General features: G+C 41.8%; 1 protein-coding gene across 1 annotated transcript in view; it reads left to right on the top strand.

The window, feature by feature from the left end:
- The first annotated feature begins 3,309 nt into the window (after positions 1-3,309).
- GPAT4 (glycerol-3-phosphate acyltransferase 4) overlaps positions 3,310-21,176 on the top strand; it is a 36,109-nt gene continuing 18,242 nt past the window's right edge. The window contains exons 1-2 of the mRNA XM_030312571.2: positions 3,310-3,416; positions 15,149-16,160. Of these exons, the coding sequence (XP_030168431.1) occupies positions 15,996-16,160 (165 nt within the window). The 5' untranslated portion in view covers positions 3,310-3,416; positions 15,149-15,995. The remainder of the gene's footprint in view (positions 3,417-15,148; positions 16,161-21,176) is intronic.

The raw sequence follows: 21,176 nt of genomic DNA, 5'->3' as shown, positions 1-21,176 counted from the left end.
ATTGGCAACATTGGGTCTGTGAATTTTCAAGCTGAGGACCACAGTGTGGACACAGACTGAAAAACTTCTTTCTTCTTCATTTTGCTCTTAACTGCAAAGTCCCTGCTTCCTAAGTCAGAATGTTCTTGTATTGATCTAATCCAGCATGTGTATCAGCCATATTCTGATGACTCTCAGATTTATATCACTGGATCTCTCCTCCCAACTTCACAACTCCTATAGCAAAGAAGGGCATCACAAGTAGTGGTTCCCCCAAAAATTAAAAATAGAATTACAACATGATCTGGCAATCCCACTTCGGGGAATAGGTCCGAAAGAATTGAAGGCAGCATCTCAGATATTTTTACATTCATATTCACAGCAGCATTATTCATAATAGCCAAAAGGTGGAAGCAACTCAAATGCCCATCAATGGATGAGTGGGTAAAGTAAATGTTGTATATACATACAACAGGACATTTAAGGTTGAATACTTAAAAAAAAAAAGGAAATTTTGATGCACATGGATGAACCTGAAAGGCATTATGCTAAGCAAAATATGCCAGTCACAAAAAGACAAATATTGTATGATTTCACTTAGATAGGAGTATGAGGTATGAATAATCAAACTCAGAAACAGAAGTAGAATGGTGGTTGCCTAGGGCTGGGGCAGAGAGAGAATGGGAGTTTTTGTATAATGGATATAATTTTTGGTTTTTCAGGATGAAAAATTTGCAAAGATTGGTTGTACAATAATGTGAATATACTTAACACTACTGAACTGGACATTTAGAAATGGTTAAGATGGTATATTTTAGGTGTATTTTATGATTAAAAACAAATTTTAAAAAGAAAACACCTTTTGCTTAATTTGTCTTTTTCTCTTGGTGCTTGGAAATGAGCACTGATTTTGCTGATTGTTTAGTAAATATTTGTGTTTCACCTCTTAATGTCAAAGGCTTTTACATGAAAAGGTATCCATGGAAGGGAGAGAAGTTATACAGCACACTTATGGGATTATTCTACTGGGGGGAAAGAGTATCTTTTTTTTAATGTTTATTTATTCTGAGAGAAAGAAAGAGCGTGTGTGCGTGCAAACAGGGGAGGAGTGAAGAGAGAGGAAGAGAGATCCCAAGCAGGCTCCATGTTGTCAGTGCAGACCCTAATGTAGGACTTGATCTCACGAACCGTGAGATCATGGCCTGCGCTGAAATCAAAAGTCCCACATATTGGGAAATTAGCTCAAAGTCAGAATGACACGGGGGTTGTTAAAACTCTCACTGAAAACTTGAACACTGTAGTCCCTCTTTTTGAATGGACTATCAAGCTTCATCAGGCTTTTAAGATTACTCACCTAGTTTTTGTATTAAAAGAGTATTTTCATTCTAGTAAATACCTCAACAATCTAAAGACAGTCCAAATTCACCATGACAAGGAATTTAGTGTTGGATGTAAGTCTAGTCATGGTATAGGCAATGGGCTTTCCATATAGATAAACCTACTTTGTGTCTAACTCTTCAAGCATTACTTGCTCATTTTATCTCTCCCATTTGTACTCTTCTGCCTGGAAATGAGTAAGATAGAGATGTGCCCAGATCATTGACCTCTGCAAACGAAACTCTGGAGACTGAGGAAACCATATTAACCCAGTTCTCATTGGCTCCCTCTTCAAAAGGAGGTTTGATTGCCTTCCTGCACTGAAGTTTAAAGAACGTGCCAGTGAATATGTGCATGCTCTTGTGTGTTGATACAACTGAGTCTACTATTTGGCTGGGCAAAGAATCAATCAATACCATTTGTGTTGAGCCTCTAAAATGTGTGAAACATTTTTTAATTTCAAAATTACTGTATAGAAAGAACTATAATATATGGCAAGAATTGTAAGAAAATGTAAACATGAATACACAAAAGCAGAACAAATAACAGACTACTTCCAAGTTTTGACCGGTTCTGGGGGCAGGAAAGGAGACCAGATATAAGAACCCAAGAGCATTTAAGATGGTGGTGGCCACTTTACAACTCTAGCCCTGGCACTGAGGAGGACACAAAAATGTATGTGTCCAGTATTCTTTTATGGAATTTAATCTAGTGGAAGATTTGACATGGCCATGCATTATTCAACTTTGTATCATTGGGGCCCTGGCAAAAACTGGCCATATAGGAAGGGCTCAAATGAAGGTATGTTAAGGGAACAGATAAATGATTGAGTTCACAAATATGTGATAAGACCCAAACAGGTGTGGGGATGAGTGTTTTTGGAGCACAGCCATCATTCTTAGTCAGATTTTGAGGTCTAAGGATGTGGACTTTATCCTGAAGATTTATTATCAGGTTATTTAGCAGGGAATGGCAATCTGACAATAGTATAAAGAATGAAGGGGGCGGGGGAGGGAGGGCTGCTTTTGGAGGCAAAAATGTATTTTAAGAGCAAAAAGAAGAAGGGTTAATTTTTTTTTTTTCTAAGAAGAATCCACTTTAGGGAAGATGATACACTTGGGTTAGGCATTTGAAGTCCAAGAGATGGTTTGAAATACACAGGCAAAGTCCAGCAGGCACGAGCTAGACTTCAGCGGAGAGATCCCTTGCGAATTGAAGTAGACGTTGGAGAGTTACACCTGCGAGGGAACACGGAAATCGTCCTTACAAACCCCTTGAACTCCCTGGCTTCACAAGTAAGACAGATGAGACTCAGGGATGATACTGATGATGGCGATGATGATGATGATGATGGTGGTGGTGGTGGTGGTGGTGCTGGCAGTGACGGTAATGGCAGCTAATGTTTCTTGAGCATTCCAGGCCTCGGGCTACGTTCTTTACATCCAGAACTGTATCTCACCGAATACTCCCAACAGCCCCAAGATGACAAGATAATTTAGTGACTCAAGCCTCTTCTTGCTGATCAGGGCTGATTTCACTCTCTTTAGAATCTATACGAGCGCACCTCGGGGAAATGAAGTAGCCAGTATTCAGGCCCGGGCACAGCTCAGAAACGTGGAGACTCCCTTTTAGGAATCGCAGCCCCTTATCAGAGCAGGAATCCTGGGGGATGCGCGCCACAATGAGGGGCAGGCGACCAGGACCCTGGAAGCACAGTACCAGCCTCCGCGGCTCCGGGCCAGCCCGAGGTAACGGCAGCTGGCCCGCCAGGGGGCGCCTCTGTCGGTCCCGGGCGCGCCCGGCCGTGGGCAGGTGACGAGGCGCCCTGTCCCCCGCCCCGCCTCTCGGGGCCCCCGCCCGGCGCGCGCCCGGCGCTCGGGTGCCGGGCTAGAGATTAAACGGCGGGAGGGGTGGGGATGGGACGCGAGGGGTCACGTCAAAGCGGCGTAGACAAAGGGCGGGCGCGCGCACGTCTTTACGCACGCCTCGGCCGGCGGCGGCGGCCAAGGGCGGGAGGGATCGTTCACGGAGGGACTGGGAGCCCCGGAGCCTCGCGGTCGGTGAGTATGACCGAATTATCCCCCGTCCTGAAGGTCACTGGCCCCAGGGAAGCCGACAACGGGCCGGGGGGTTCGGGGCGAGGAGCCCAGCGAGGGGCCTGAGGGCCGGGGACACCCTCCCTACGCCGCTCCGGCGTCAGGAGGCACCATTGCCGCTTCCTGGGGTTTCCCAGCCGGTCGGAACGTTCCGCCCCCTCGCCCGCAGTGGAACAGTCCGCGCCCCTCCCCGGGCGCTGGCCGCGCCGCCCTGCTGTCCCGCCACAGCGCCCCGGAGCCCGCGCCCAGCCCTCCCAGAGGCCGGTGCTGGGCTGGTCCCTTCACTCCCTGCTCCGGCAGGCTCCTCTCCGAATGGGCTCTTTGGAGTTCGCCCGCATCCCAGGTGCTCCGCAGTCCACACCCCGAGCGTGGAGGAGTGGAGCCTGGGAGGGCTGAAGGCGGGTGGGGGGTAGTAGAGATCACGAGGAAGCGCCTTCACCTGTGATTTCTTTTCTTAGGTACTTTGGCTTCCCCGGGATTGATATTCTCCTCGCTTGTTCTCCAAAGGAACCCATTTTTCTTTCTTTAGAATTCCCTAACCCCCGAAATCCCTTGCCTTTCCGTTTTGATTTCATGTCCTGCAAGGCATCCTCCTACCAGAGGGTTTATTTCCTCACTTCCGTTTCACATAGGGTTTTAACTTTCGCTGTTTAAAAGTTTAGGGAAAATCTCCCGCATGAAACATATGGTATAGCTTTGTGGAAACAAGTTCATTACTGTACTAGATCTAAGTGCCTCTCACTGCTCGTGCCCTCCGTGCCATGGATCTTTTCAGTGATAACCTTCTTGAGAACAATTCCTTTCTGGTTCATTTTCCTTAATTTTGGCTGAACTTTGAGTGCCTCTCTGCTTAGTTTCGTATCCTGTCGATTCTGTCTCAACCCAAGGGAAATGGTGTGAAAGCAGTTATCCTATGCCAGAGACTGTAGGAAAGAGTTCTGTAATAATGCCATTCTTCTCTCACTTTGATAGTGATTTTTTTTTCCAACTTTGTATTATGGAGAATTTCAGACATACAAAAATAGCTGAATAATAAACCAGCATGTATTCATCATCCAGCCCCAACAGTTGATCTTTACGTTAAGTCTGTCCCATCCACATCCCTATCCATCCCCCCCGCACCTGGCAAGCTCTGGGATAAATCCTTGATGTCAAAAGTAGTTTGGGATTCAAAATAAAAATCTTACTGTTGTATAAAGTCATAATGTACTTTTGGGGGACATATTCTATTGGAAGTCCTTTGACTAAGAAATACATAAGCATTGGAGAGGGGCCAAAAAAGAGTATCTAAAATGACGAAGCTGCTGGAGGACAGGTTGAAACAAAAAGTCTTTCAGATCTGGATGAGAACTTCCAGATCATGTTGTCTAACTTCTTCATTTCTGATGTCACCTCAAAGTCCATAGAGGTTCAGTGACTTGTCCAGATCTACAGGAGTAAGAGTCCTGAGTCTGGAAACCTCTCCCAACTCCACACAGTCTCCTTCTTCCTGTACCATAGTCCTTGCCTTTAAAAGTTGTATTTTTCAGGAGAGGAAAACGTGTAGAAGGGCTGTAACTGAAAACTCTTACAACGAAGGGTTTGGATGGGTTAATATGAACTTTTCCATCAAATTCCAGAATAATGAAACTAGGGGATCTGTCTTAAAATATTTTCTTAAACTAGGGGCGCCTGGGTGGCTGAGTTAGTTGAGGGGCTGACTCTTGGTTTCAGCTCAGGTTGTGATCTCATGGTTTGTGTGTTCTAGCCCCACATTGGACTCCGTGCTGACAGCATGGAGCCTGCTTGGGAGTCTTCTCTCTCTCTCCTTCTCTCTGTCTCTCTCCAAATAAATAAATAAATGTAAATACTTCTTTAGATATGGGACAGATGAGAAATTCTAATCACAGCTTTTAGGAAGCATGGGAAAATTCTGACCTTAGAAGGGGAATACCAGACTGAGAGTACAAACAAGCTTAAAAAAGATGTAGACAACATTCACAGCTATTTAAGAAAAGGGTAACTAAGGGGAACTGGGATGATTCGGTGTTCGATCCTGAAATTTTGCTCTTGATGACAAAGAGAAGATAGCACCCTTCCAGGAAGCATCCTTTCTTGCTATTAACAGATAAGAATCCTAGGCTGGATCTAACATGGATTAGGCACTTTGTTTTTGTTTTTGTTTTTATAAATAAAACAATGGTATGCATTTCTTAGCACACTCTGTGCTGTTAAGTTTTCTTATCTCCAGAAAGACCGGTAAACTCAGTACTTGTACCCCAATCTCCACCCTTAAAGTTGGAGGGGATATTGTACCTCCAAAGAATGTTGTGAATAAAGGAATCTTTGTATTTAGAGGTCATATAGAGTTTGCTTATAAATTTAGGTTCTGTAATGTGACTGACATATTTATAAATTATTTTCAGGATGGACTTTTGTTAGTTTGTGACCTAAATGCAGTGGTTGTCATGCTCATCCAGCTTTTGGAAATAACTGGTTAAATAGCAGTATCTGGGTGTGTTGGTAAATCATTACCCATAAAGACATGGGTGTGGGGAGAAATCTTATGTTTTGTGTGGGGTTTTTTGTGTTTGTGGCTTCAGAAAGTGCAGTGGTTAGTTAGGATTCTAGCCTGGTAAAAATGGTTTTTGCTGAAGAAAAAAACATTTATCTATGTGCACATCACAAAATGTTACATCTTATTATAGATTTCTTGCTTTCTGGAGATAGAAGCTAGAGATGATTTGACCCTGGTTGAAATATATTGTAAAATTGTTTCTTCAAGTAAAGTAGAACCTGATTATAGCCTGTCATTTACTTCTTTCTGTATCATTATGCTCAAGGGAGGACTTGACCAAATATCATCAATTCCATGTTATCACTAAACTACAAAATACTTACTATAGCATGAAGAATGCTTTTTAAAAGCACAGAAGTTTAGAGTTGGTAGGAATGTTACGAAGATTGGAGTTTTTCCTAACTCTTTAAAGGTGCTGTCTCTCCTTTAAAACACAGGCACACATATACACCTGTCACCCAGTCACAGGGTTTTGTCTCCTTTCATTGGGCACTCTTTTAATTTGCCTTCTGGAGTAGTTGTTAGTGTATTTGGATTGCACTTCCTTTTAGACTGTAAGCCTAAAATCTGCAGTATTAGAATAATGCTTTGTAAGAAGGAGCCTAATAAATTTCTGTTGACGTTTTGAATTAAAATACCAAAAAACTGGTGAGGAAATTTAAATCCACGGAAGCTGAATGAGTTACAGACCAGATAGTAACAGCTGTGCCTGAACCCTTAGCCAGAAAGACTCCTGAGTTCCAATTCTAAGCTCCTCCACTCTACCATTTTCTTCACGCCACAAAGCAATGGGGAAGGAAAAAATATTATATGTATATATATTTTTTTCTTTACCAGTTAGACATATTTTATTTTCAGGGTCTGCTTAAAAGTTTTTGATCAGTGCTATCCAGTAAAATACACACCACATGCATTATTTTTTAAATGTTTTTTGTGTTTATTTTTGAGGGAGAGCATGAGCAGGGGAGGGGCAGGGAGAGGGAGACAGAATCCGAAACAGGCTCCAGGCTCTAGCTGTCAGCACAGAGCCCAGTGCGGGGCTCAGACCCACGAACTGTGAGATCATGACCTGAGCCAAAGTTGGATGCTTTACGGACTGAGCCACCCAGGTGCCCCCATAATTTTAAGTTTTGTAGTAGCCACTTTAAAAAAAAGGACAAAGAAACACATGAAAATCATTATAATCATATATTTTATTTAACCAAAATGATCCAGAATATCATTTCAGTGTATAATCAATATACAGATTATTAATGAGGTCTTTTACGTTCATTTTTTTCATAGTCATTTAAATCTAGTGTGTACTTTACATTTCAGTTTGGACTACCCACATTTCAAGAGCTCAAGAGTTCTGTGTGGTTAGTGGCTGCTGTGTGGGACAGTGCAGATCACTGTCAGCTGAACATAAAGAGAAAGGAGCATTTTAGGTTCTTAGTAATACTCTGTTCTGAGGTTAAAATAGAGTTTGTGGTTGTGGTCATTCGTTTTTTTGTTTCATGTTTTAGTGTAGTTAGGATTGTTTCAAATTTGTGGCACATTGAACAAAGAAGTCTGCCAGTCCACAAATTTTGTACCTTTGTGATGAAACGCTTTCTCTCTTTTTATTTTTTTTATTTATTTTTTGTCTGTGGGATCAAACTTCTCTCTCTTTTTTTAAAACCATCTTCACAATGTTTAAGTGTGTAGTCCGGTAATAATGCTTTCTAATTTCAAATAACACTGTTTAGTTTTTGGGGGTGAGGGGTGGGGAAAGCTTGGTTTTTTAAAAAAATAGCCCATAACAAAACTTAGTAATAAAATAACCTAATAAAAAATAGGCAAAAGATTCAACACTTCACCAAGGTAGATGGATGGTAAATAAGCACAAAAGATGTTCAGTGTCATTGGTCCTTAGGGCAAATTAAAGTTATGAGTTACCACCTCACATCCATTAGTATGTCTAAAATTAAAAAGACTGATCCTATCAAGTGTGGGTAAGGTTGTGGAGCAAATGGAACTTTCATACATGGCTGGTGAGGGTGCAAAATGGTACAGCCAGCTTAGAAAGCAGTTTGGCAGCTAAATACACACCTACTTGAGACTCAGTCATTCGACTCTTAGGTTATTTACCAAGAGAAATTACAATGTGTATCCATACAAAGACTTGTAGATAGCAGCTTTATTTGTGACAGTCCCAAACGGGAACAACCCAGTTGCCTGTCAGTAGGTGAATGGATAAACAAATGTGGTATAGCCATACATTGGACTGTAGCTCAGCAGTAAAAAGGAATGTTGCTGCACACATCAACATGTGATTCCTCAGAATAATTATGCCTAGTGAAATAAACCAGACAAAAAGATTTAAAAAACAAAAGGCAAGGAAGTTGCTTCCAGTTACATACACAATACTCAAATGTAAAAGTGCCATTTCTGAAATGAGCTCCCAGAGCAGTGTTCTGAGACGTCTTGGTCATAAAACCCCAGCAAATCACATTGTTCTTTCTTAGGCTGATTGCCCCAGAATATCAAAATATCCTGTTTCCTTTGTTCTTTTTTTTTTTTTTTTTTCTTTTTCTTTTCCAGCTTGGAAGACTTAATGTTGCCTTGGGAGAACTTGGTAGGATGTTACTTGTTACCCAGTTCCAACTCAAGTTAGCCCTTTGTAGGCAAGGAGAAAGTACTTAAGGTCATAACAACTTTACTTAAGACCAAGACCCTGCAACTGACCATATATTCCTGTCTTCTTTCTAGTGAATTGAGTTATCCTTTAACTGTATCTTGGCTTTGTTTTGAACCATTTATTTTATCTAGGATTAATGTCTGCTGTATGTGTATTCTTGGTTTTTTAGCACTTCAGGTTCACTTCAGCATAGTGGCTCTGAGCACTGCCCTATTTCCTTGGAAACACTGTACATTTCCTCCTAGGTCCTAGTTTACTATTCAAGCAAATTTCTTGTACTCCACTACTCTAATACATTTGACATTAAATTCACACAGCACTATTACCTGTTTAAAATGATAAATACAATTTTATTTTTATGTTTTGTAAGTTTTTTTCATTTTTTAAGTTTGTTAATTTTGAGAGAGGGCGAGAGTGCGAGCTCGCACATGAGTGGGGGAGGGGCAGAGAGAGGAGAGAGAATCCCAAGCACGTTCTGCTCTGGTAGCACAGAGCTCATTCTCAGAACCGTGAGATCATGACCTGAGCTGAAATCCAGAGTCGAAATGCAGAGTCGGTGGCTCACTTGAGCCACCCAGGCGCCCTGATAAATACAATTTTAAAAATAGCACAAAGATGAAGTGACCTCTCCCTTCCACTCCTAGAGGCGGCAACTGTAGCCATTTTGTGTGTATGTTTCCAGAGATCTGTATCTTTGCAAATACATACAAACTATGTATTTTTTCCTTTTCCTCTCTCACAGTTGGTATTTACTCTGAACATTGTTCTGCATCTAACTAGTAGATTGTTTCTTATCTGTACACAAGTAAATGTCTTTCTTCTTTTAACAGATGAATAGTGTTCCATTGTATCTTCTGTTAATGGACTTGGGCATTTCTTTTGATATTACAAACAGTGCTACAGTCAGTAACCTTGCACACATCATTTTGTACATGCTTCAGTACAGGGTTTCTCAACCTTGGCACCATTGTCATTTGGGGCTGGATCATTCTTTCCCATAGGAGGTGCTCTGTGCATTACAGGATGTTTAGCAGCATCCCTGACCTCTCTGTACTAGTTGCCAGTAGCTCCCTATCCCAAGTTGTGACAACTAAAAATGTCTGCACGTGAACCAAATGTTTGGGGGAGGGAGAAGGTGGTCAGGTGTAAAATGGCCTTTGGGTGAGAACTACTGTTCTAATTTATCTTGAGGATAAATTTTCAGTAGAATTGCTGGAGCTAAGGTTATGTGCGTGTAAAATTCTCATCGCATTTTCTGAGTTGTTCTCCATAGAGGATGTACCATTTTTACACTCCAACAAGCAGTATTTGAGGGTAATTTCTCATTTTCACCAATACAGTGGTTTATAAAAGAAATTGGGGGTTTTTTTGGTTTTGTTTTTTGGAGGGTTTTTTTGGCCATCTCACTAGTTTTAATTCCCATTTCTATGCTTTACAGCTAACCTTTTTATTGAGCGCCTAGTGCTTGCTAGGCAGGTAGTATTTTTTGGCATGTGGGTTTTAGGACATACTTTGAAATGCTTTCCTCTCTGTAGCCCTCTTAAAGTTTAGCATTTGTAACCGAAGACAATACTCTGGGTTTCTTCTGACCCTAATGGAATGGTAGTATGTACCATTTATTGAGATCTAATATGTGACAGACATTGTGCTTGAAAAATGCATTAACCCTGTGTTATTTTCCTTTGAGTTGATATGTGGTGGCATCCCTCTGGGTATATTCTGGTAGTCATGGTCTCCTGAAGTAGGAAGTTTCGTGGTGCAATTGACCCTTGAACAACCTGGGCAGTAGAGGCGCTGACAAAATCTGCATGTAACTTCGACCTTCCCCAAACTTATAGCCTACTGTTGACCTGAAGCCTTACTGATAAATAGTTGGTTGATATATATTTTGTTCATGTATCATGTACTCTATTCTTATTAAAAAGTAAGCTAGGGGCATCTGGGTGGCTTAGTCAGTTAGGCATCTGACTTTGGCTCCAGTCATGATCTCACAGATCATGAGTTCAAGGCCTACATTGGGCTCTGTGCTGACAGCTCAGAGCCTGGAGCCTGCTTCGGATTCTGTGTCTCCCTCTCTCCCTGCCCCTTCCCCGCTCACACTCTGTCTCTCTCTCTCTCCCTCTCAAAAATAAAATAAGCATTAAAAAAAATTTTTTAAAGAAAAAAGTAAGCTAGAAAAAGAAAATGTTATTAGGAAAATCATAAGGGAAAATACAGTATTGTATCAGAAAATAATCCACATGTAAGTGGACCCATGTAGTTCAAACCCATATTGTTATTCCAGTTTCAGCTGCATTTGGTTTTGCAGTTAGGAATCATAATAGTCTCTGACTTGTGATTGGATCAAAATTAGTTTAGATGACCTATATTAAATTAAGTTACCTCTGTTATTTTCTTTCCCAGAATTATCTTTGCCTTGCTAACAATTATCAAAGTGTGAAATTATGACTTTGTGTATGCTTATTTGCTTAACACTTGTCTCTAGGCACTAAATAATGCCTGACATAATGTGTGAGACATAGTAATGTGCCCATTGAGTATTTGTTGAATGAATGAACTCATCACTTTCAGATCTGAGGAGCCCTGGAAATTGGGTCATTTGGGGGCTTAAAGTCCCAGATTTGCCATTCAATGGCTTGAAGAGTTTAGGTAACTTAGTGATGGGCTCTGTCACATTCCTAGGATGAAGCCACCCTCCCTCCTAAAAGGCTCAGAACTACTTGGTTCTTCTCTTTTTCTCTGGACCATTTGGGTTCCTGGGGCAACTTTGGTCCAAATTACTCTCAGTGAGTCTGGCTGAAAGCTGTGGAAGTCAGGAGAATGAGTAAATACCTCATGCTTGTGGAGTCATGGTTATATTTACGTGAAGCAAAGTGATATCTTCTCTTAAGGGAACAGTCATCTGGGAATTGTGTGGTAGAGCTCTGAAGTGACTGATTTTCTGATACTGTTTCCAGAGATCAAAGTTTGTGTTATGGGGCCTAAGACACCAACCAGTCTTCCGGATTTAATGGCTGCTCTGCTGATCCAGCAAGATATTTGGGACTCTGTTTGATAACTGTGGTTTGCTTGCTCTTTCTCTTTACTTCTGAGAATCTACATGGGGATTGTTTAGTCTTGGCCAGATAACTTGTTTGGCTACGTTACTGTTCTCTGTTCTGGAGTCTGGCACCCATAAACATGAACTCGAGGGGTGGGGTGGAACCATGGGATGGGGCGTGAGCTCAGTGCCTCTCAGAGGAAAAAGGAGCAGCTGGGTCATGGGTTGGCAAACTGTGTAGGGTCAGATAGTAAACAGGTTTTGCTGTGGTCTGTGTCATATATTATTCTTCATTTTTTACAACTCTTTAAAGATGTAAAAACCATTCCTAGCTCACTCCTGGCTTAGAAAAACAGGCCAAAGCCACATTTAGCCTTTGGGCTATGGTTCATCAACCCCTGAAGAAATTAGTTTATTGCTAAATGTGTTTAATGTTTTGGGGACATGAACCCAGAATAACCTTGGGAATTCTCAGTTGATTGTGATTCAAGGAAAAGAGATCTAAACTCTGGCATGGGAAGTCAAAGGACCCTGGTGTCAGTCATCTTGGGTCCATGGAACCCAGGGTAACCTTGACCAGTGGGGCACAGGGGTTTTGTTCCTTCTTTCCCATGGGAGTGCTAGACAAGGGGAACAAGGACAGAAGAGTGGAATAGAGATGTGGCCCTAGAATTAGGCTGGAATGAGACAGGTTTAAAGAATACAGTGACTCAGCAAATTAAATGAAGTCTCAGAAATATATCTAATTTCCTCAACCTCTGTTGGTGTGCTGTTAAAAATCTGGCATGTATAGTCAGTTTAGCCACTTTATAAAAATGAAAGAGCAGGTTTGTACCTTGGATTCTGAGAACTCCAAATTCTGATACATGAATCCAGATTCGCCTTGTGGTTTTTCTCTGACCACAAGAAGTTCTGTAGAGCAGCTCTGCCATGAAGGAAGTGTTCATTCATTGCAATATGGTAGTTTGGGAGGTGGGAGGGCATGGTTAAAGAGCTTGGGCTAGGAGACAGATCCACTGGTGCAAATTCGTGCTCCGATACTTAGTAGCTGTATGATTCCCTAACTCACGTGATCCTCTAAGCCTTGATTTCCTCCTTTGTAAAATAGCAGTGATGATAAGAACTCCACCACAGGGCTGTTGTGAGACGTAAGTGAGGGTAGGGTATGTAACATACGTTGCATTCAGTATGTTAACAGTGATAATGATAGTGCAAAAGTGGAAGAACTGGAGGATCCCAAACAGGAACTAGTATTTGTGACTTGGTGCCACAAAATGGCATGTCTTTTTCATTTAATCACCAAATGTACAGGACTGTACTGGGAGCAGTACTGGGTTAGGAGTCAGAAGAGGGGGATCTGTCTGTGTCTTGCTTATTTCATGATGGGTGATGTGGAAATAATACTGTTGACAAGTTCTGAGAGAACATGTGAAAGGTTTTGAGAGTTCTTTGCAGAAAGGCACTGGACACAGTTTAAGGTGAAGGTTGTAACCTGCTGTCTGTTCAGTTTCTTGAACGTGTAAATGCATAGGAACAGAGCCAGAGGTGACTGGTGCAAAGCCCCGGTGTGTGCCAGAGATTTGAAAAGGTGCTCCCAAGTGCAGGGCTTGCACTGGTAACTTGTGGTTAGGAGTAAGTAATGTAAGGGACGCCCGGGTGGCTCAGTCAGTTAAGCGTCCAACTTCTATCCAGGTCTTGATCTTGCGGTTCCTGAGTTCGAGTCCCACGTTGGGCTCTGTGCTGACAGCTCAGAGCCTGCTTAAGATTCTGTCTCCCTTTCTCTTTGCCCCTTCCCTCACTCACATTCTCTCTCTCAAAAATAAATAAGAACATTAAAAAAATTGTTTTAAAGGAATAAGAAACCTAAAATTGAAATACTTTTGTTAAGATATTTAAAATAGTGGAGTTTATGAGTGGCCATGTTAAGTGGAAGAAGCCAATCCGAAAATATAATTCCAATTATAAGACATTCTGGAAAAGGCAAAACTATGGAGACAGTAAAAGATCAGTGGTGGCCAGGGGTTCGGGAAAGGGAAGGATGAGTAATTGGAGCACAGGGGATTTTAGGGCAGTGAAAAACTACTGTGTGATAGTATAATGATGGATACATGTGCTTTGCATTTGTGCAGGCTTCTAAAGCATACAGCACCAAGGGTGAACCCTGATGTAAGTGTGCGCTTGGGGTGACTATGATGTGTCAGTGTAGGTTCAGCAACACTTGTAACAAATGCGCTTTTCTGGTGGGGATGTTAATAATGGGGGTGGCTGTATATATGTAGGGACAGGGTACATGGGAAATCTCTGTATCTTCCTTTCAGTTTTGCTGTGAACCCAAAACTGGTCTACAAAGAAGTCTTTAAAACAAAAGAGAATGACCAATGTGGGGAGATAGACAGCTAGAGAGAGGAGTTTAATCTCCTTGGAGAAAACAGAGAGTATCTTTTTTTTTTCTTTTTTAAATGTTTATATTTGAGAGAGAGAGGGTGTGAGCAGGGGAGGGGCCAAGAGAGGGAGATGGAGATTCTGAGGCGGTCTCTGCACTGTCAGCACAGAGCCTGACACAGGGCTCAAACCCACAAACCCTGACATTATGACCTGAGCCGAAGTTGGATGCTCAAGTGACTGAGCCACCCAGGCACCCTGGGATGATGTCTTATAAAATTAAAACTCTGCTTCCTTTTCCCCTGCAATTCCATTTCTAGGGATTTATCTTGAAAATATATTTATATTTGTATTTGCATGTGCATTTTGTGTGCTAAATCACATATGCACGTGGTTATTCATTACATTATTTATAACAACAAAAATGTAGTGTCCAACCTCAGGAAACCAGTTAACTAACTTATGGTACAGTAGTTGAAAACTGTGCACCTGTGAAGAGTGAGGGAGCCCTGTATGCACTGATGGAATATTCTTGCAAGATATAATAAGCTAAAGACACAAAACAAAAAAAAACCCAAGTTGAAGAACAGTGTGCTGAGTATGGCATCATTATTGTTGCCAGATTGAGGGGGGGGTGAGCAGAAAAGATCAATTGTGATTTCCTTGTATAAGCGTAGAATTCCTTGGGAAGAATATGAGGCCGATAACATGGTTGCCTCTGCAGATAAGAACTCTGGGTAGCTGGGGGACAAGTAGGAGGGAAATACACTTTTCACAGTATCCCCTCTTTGAGAATGTGTCATATATCCATATACTTTCTATTCAGAAAGTTGGCCACAGATATTATTGAAATCGAAAGCTTATATGGAACATCTCTGTGCTTTCATTCCACGTGTGTCTGCTACCTGTTGTTCTGCCCACTCCCTTTGACCTTGATGACTTGAGAAGCTGGCACTGAATCTAGGCTTACTCTAAAACAGCTCCCCTCCCCGACAAAGCATATCGATGTTTCTCCTCTTGATTTGTGTGACTGATGGTGTTTCTGTTTCCACCCCCAGCTTTGGCAGCATGTAAGCAACTTCTTGCCAAGAACCCAGGTCACCGCTGAGAAGGGGGCCTCAGGGAGAAGAATATCCAGAGGAAACCAATGCCAGACGCGTCTGGAGTTGCACTCCGCGCAAGCAGCATGAGACATTCCGTGCCAGCATCTGTGTCCTGCTGGCCAAGACTGTAGCTCTCCAGGTTGGAGGGTCCTGGACGCAGCACGCACCAGGAGTCTCTCCAGAGGAAGAATGGGGCCAGATATGAACTTTCTACAATGAACACAATTTTCAGCTTATGAAGGAGTTTTAAGTAAAACAATTATTTAATTTCCATATATTCAAGTTCAATAATAGCCTTCTGTGTGAGGTGCCAGCAGTCACCCCCCTCCACAGAAGTTATCAGGATTATTCTGGCACCAAGTTGAACTCTTCTTGGTACTTCTGGCAATGACAGATCTTCGGGACAGATTTATCTGCTAAATGCTCTTGAGCAGGAAAGAAAAAGTAAAACTTCTAGAAGGAAAGGAGCATAAGGGGAGCAGAGCAGAGATCCCTCCCATGCTACTCACTTTCACAGAAACTGCTCCCGGACTCAGATGCTTGTGCTGAAGATCGCTCCTGCCTCATTCACCTCCAGATTCCATCTGTTCTGGAGAGAGCTGGCATTTTTGGGCTGTCCCCTACGGCCTTTCTTTACGGTCCTCCTGCCCCCAGGCAGTCGAATGATGTGAACTTGGAACAGGGTTTGCTATCCTATGGGGACTCGCTTTCTCTCCCAGGCTGGTGCTGTCTGATAGGACCATCCGAAGACAGTGGTTTGTTCTTGGGGAGGAGGGCACTGGCCCTGCCTGGATCCTCCACCATGTTCCTGTTGCTCCCCTTTGACAGCCTGATTGTCAACCTTCTGGGCATCTCCCTGACCGTCCTCTTCACCCTCCTCCTCGTTTTCATCATAGTCCCTGCCATTTTTGGAGTCTCCTTTGGTATCCGAAAGCTGTACATGAAAACCTTGTTAAAAATCTTTGCGGTAAGTTGTGCCGTTTACAAATAGTTGCTTCACAGAGGAGGGAAGAAATGCTGTTAGCAAAGAGTTGTTCTTGTCTGGCAGATTATTATCTCTCTGTTGCATACAGAGAAAGTTGAGAGACTGGGAAGTGGCATTTTGAGTTTAAAAAAAAAATGTGTACTTGTGAAAGCCTTCAGCAAACTTTCTTTTCCAGCTAAAGTACTTGAATGTTTGATTCCTCTGAGCAAAGGAACCTTCCGTATCTCCACACCTTGCCTATTTATTTAAAAAAGAGGAGCTTAGGATTAAAAATCACTGCCAGACTCTGCCTCTTCTTATGTAACAGATATTGAAACACAGAGCTCCTGTTAAGGTATTTCCTCACTGATACGTGTGGGAGAGACCTTTCTCTAGTTCAAACATTTATCTTACATTTATCTTCTGTAGGTTCTTGCATTTCGGACAGAAAGAATTAACATGGCAGGTCATTTGATGAATTGGTTTATTTTCCTAAAGATAGAAGAGAAGGACAATAAATTTCTTAACATATGTCAGAACCTAGCCAATTATACCCTGAACAAAAGTGGCCACAATGTAAAGGAAATGGGTGAGAAGTAGTATTTCCTAAAGTTGATCTGTGCCACAGGACTTTTAATATCTATCCAAAGAGTTGATAACTTGTTAGCAATATCTGTTTTCAGTCGTCACCAAATCTTCAGGTATTCTTTTTCATAGCTGAGACCATATATAATTTGAGAAATGCAAAATTTGAGAAATTATTTGTTCATCTGGTATCTTACGGTTCATAAAAAATTCAGTCATTTTCCTTTGGTTACTTATTCTTCAGTGGACAGGGCATCTACATTTTATCAGTGGAAAATAGAGACTCTGAAAGATTAAGCAACCTGTATGAAATGTTACTTTATAGTGGGAAATATTTTTATGTATATTATTGAATATTGGGATTTAGTATTTAATATTCCTGTAAGAATTATGATTTTACATTAAAAAATTTTGAGGTGAGATTGACATAAAATTAACCACTTTAAACTGACTTAGGATCTGTACATATTCCCTTTTCCATTTGAATATGTCCCCCAAAATTAATATATTAAAAGTTCATAGCCAATTAAAATCATTCTAATTGTGACTATATTTTTAAATGTATGCTTTTGTGACTTTAATGTAGATAATAATTACACAGTGGAAAATTCATTAGATATATATTGTTGGGCCAATCCATGGGATAGATAATCTTGGCCATCAGAAACTTTCTTTGCTGACCACATCTTGAAAATCACTAGTTTGAGGCACAGTGATTTAGAAGTGCTTCCGGAAATAATGTGTGTATATTTAGGTATATCCAGTTTTGACCTCAAGATTGAGGATTTCAGGAACTAGATTTGCACTTCTTATTTCCTAGCAGTAGTACCAGGGGCTGAGAGGGCTTTGGGTGCTCTTGGCACTGTCCTGTGGAGCTATGTGGGTAATTACAAATTGGCTGTGAGCTAGAGTCAGGTGGGCTAGAAAGGCCTGCTCAATTCCAGCAAGGTTATAGGTGGCTCTGCAAGAGTATCTGGTCTTGTCTCACTATTACTGTTCAGAGTTGACCTTAATGGACAGTAAGAACTGAATGCTGTATTTATCAGCATTAGTATTAGACACAAGTTGGATTTGGCCAAACTGGTTATAGATCTTGGAAAGTATACATGTGTGTATCAATGTATACATCTAAAAATACATCTGTGCTTGTGGGTTTTTTTTTTAATTTTTTTTTAACGTTTATTTATTTTTGAGAAGAGAGAGACAGAGCATGAGTGGGGGAGGAGAGAGAAAGAGGGAGACACAGAATCTGAAACAGGCTCTGAGCTGTCAGCACAGAGCCCCACACAGGGCTCGAACTCACGGACCACGAGATCATGACCTGAACCGAAGTCAGACGCTTAACCGACTGAGCCACCCAGGCGCCCCTGTTTTTTTTTTTTTTTTTTAATAGACTTTTTATTTTACCTTTTTTAGCTCCTTCATCCTTTCTTACATTGGGCTGATAATCTAGAATTTTGGAACTGGAAGGAAGCTCAGAGATCATCTTAATTCTGTGGTTCAGTCTCCCAACTATACATTTGAGTTACCTAGGGAAGCATTTTAAAAGTACTACTTATTTGGGAGTACTAGAATCTTCCCAGAGATTCTGATTCAGTTGGTCTGGATGGGTATTTTTAAACTCCCCGAGTGAGTCTGATGTCTGCCATCAAAAGGTAGAATTCTGATTGACTTCCTTATGAATAGGGGCGTGCTTTATGACTCGTTTCTAACAAATAGAAGGTAGTGGATGTTAATTCTACTTTGTAACATGTGAGATTAGGTTAAAAATGGCAATATACCTTCTGTCTGACTCTTGGGATGTTTGTCCCTGGAAGTTAGCTGCCATGTTGTGAGGAAGCCCAGGCCAGGCTGTGTATTAGGTATTCCAGCTCTCAGTCCCAAGGAGGCCCTGACAACCATCATCAACTACCACACACAGGAGTGAGCAAGTCAGCAGAGGATCCCAGCCCTCAGCCTTTGAGCCACCCAGCCAATGTCAAACCTGGTACAATTTGCAGATTCATGAGCAAAATAATTGGTGGTGGTGTTTTAAGCCTCTGAGTTATGGGGTGGTTTGTTATGTAGCAGTAGATAACCAGACAAATAATATAATATTAAAGAATTTTAAACATTCGTTGATGTTTACCCAGCTTATAGTACCTTTAACGTTTTGTACGTGTGTTACCTTTTAGTCTTTGGCAACTGCGTTCATATGTTGTGGTTAATACTATATATATGTATTATATGTATAATATACGTAATATATGTGTAATATGTGTAATATATATTGTATATTACATATGTTATACATATAATACATATTTATATATATATGTATATAACTTTGTATCCATGTTTTGGGATTTTATCAGCCACTTTTACTGGGTAATCTTCATAAGGATTATTAAAACTGCATATCTCATGGTCCATACTGTAGCGATACCTGTGCTTTTGGCAGAACGAAGTAAGCCCTGGCTTAACAGGTAGTTTCTCACAATTAGTACATCCTTATCTGTAAAAGAATGTTGGTATACCTGCCAAGGGGAGAATATGAGTGGGTCAGTGCCTTCTCTGTTCCCTGTCCTGGAAGACTTAACTCAGTGTATGTCTTGTCAGTGCTGATTTGCAGAAGGTCTTCGTGCGCAGAGGGCAGCAGTGTTCTTTAAAAGTGGTTTTGTTTTAATGTTGGTGCTTCACATATACCCTAAACACAGTGATGATGGTATTATTTGGGGTAGAAGTCCTGGGAATGGACTTCCCACTGAGTTGAAGATGATTTGGGAAAGGAGAAAGTAGAAAGTATAGAAATAGATGGAAAGAAATGACTGGAGTTATTTTCCCTCATAGGCTAGAGATTTATCAGGTCAGGTCAGACAGAGACTGTTGTAATCTAACATTGAAGTCCAAAGCCGAAGTGGCTGACAGAGAGTGCTAGAAAGCAAGTGGTGGTTGTGAGGAAACCCAAGAGGCTGTACAGTGGGATTGTAGTGGGATGGGCATGAGCTTTCCAGTCCAGTGGCCCTTAGCTTGAAATTCAGCGCTCTTCTCACGAGCTCTGCAACTTGACTTCAGTCATCAGGCTTTCCCACGTGCTTCCTCATCTACAGAGCAGAAGTAGTAACAGGTCCTTATGTGCCTATAGTGAACAAGGTCGTGTCAGTCAGGTCTGCCCTCCCAACCCCAGTGAGAAGGGTGATTGTAACATAACCCTGAGTGGCTGAAAGGATGAGCTCAACGAGGTGAGAAGGTGACTGTGGTGGGGAAGATGATGGGAAGTAGTTTTAGGTTTCATCCCTCATCTTTTCATGCGGAGACCTTGATGAAGAGAAATCCTGGGAGTTGATTAATTAAATACAGCCCTTATTGACTGCCTACTACATGCAGGGCCCTCTCCTCTGTCAGACTCTGCTGGAGTGAGAACATGGGTAGGTTCTGGCTCCCGCCCCTCAAGGTGTTCATAGTCTACGAAAGACAAGTATATGCATACAGAACCAATTTACAATTAGATGCCAATTAAAATACACAGGCAGAGATGAACTCCACAGGAATTAACTAATATTTTGTATAAGGGTTGGCATTTGAACTGGATCTTAAAAAGGCAAAAGCATTCTAGAAGTGCAGACAGTACATAGTTTAGTGGAGTAAAAACATTGGATGCACAGAGGGAGTGAGGTGGATTATAAAACCAAGTGTTTCTTTCTTTTTTTTTTTTTTTCAGTGTTTATTAGAGAGAGAGAGAGAGAGCGAAAGCGTGAGCGGGGAAGGGCAGAGAGGGAAACCCAGAATTGGAAGTAGGCTCCAGGCTCTGAGCTGTCAGCACAGAGCCCGATGCAGGGCTCAAGCCCACGAACTGTGACATCATGATCTGAGCCGAAGTTGGATGCTTAACCGACTGAGCCAGCCAGGCACCCCAAAACTAAGTGTTTCTTTATCTATTGGAGAATGATTGAAGGTTTTTGAGCAAGGAAGTGACATGATCAGACTGGCAGCATATGTTTGGGTGGCATGAAGGGAGGAAAGAGCAATTGAATCGCCTTTGCATTAATACAGGCAAGAGAATAGGCTAGGGACAAAGGTGATGACATCACACAAGAGGCAGCTGTGGAAGGGTGCCATTTCAGGGGAGGATTGCTATGACTTGGTGACAGATGGGAAGCTTGAAAGCTTGCATGACCAGAGAGATAGTGATCCTGGGGCCACAGGGAGGGGAGCACTTTTGGGATTGGGAGGAGGTATGCTGTTTAGAGTTCGCCACATGCTGTTAAGAGCCAGCTGGACTTGAACGTGGAGATGACCAGCAGACGATTAGGAATAGAGGTTGGCACTTCTGTGAAGTAAAGATTTGCATATTTGCTAGTAGCTACTTGGAGGTTACAGCTGAAGCAGGGAAAGAAAAGAGACATTAAAAGAGGTAGTGTTTGCAGGAGAATAAAGGTGCTGGATGATGGGAGC

This window comes from Lynx canadensis, chromosome B1, assembly GCF_007474595.2.
Source record: "Lynx canadensis isolate LIC74 chromosome B1, mLynCan4.pri.v2, whole genome shotgun sequence".
In the NCBI taxonomy this organism is placed as follows: domain Eukaryota; kingdom Metazoa; phylum Chordata; class Mammalia; order Carnivora; family Felidae; genus Lynx; species Lynx canadensis.
The sequence above is the reverse complement of the archived record's forward strand: the minus strand, read 5'-3'. Positions and strand labels throughout refer to the sequence as shown.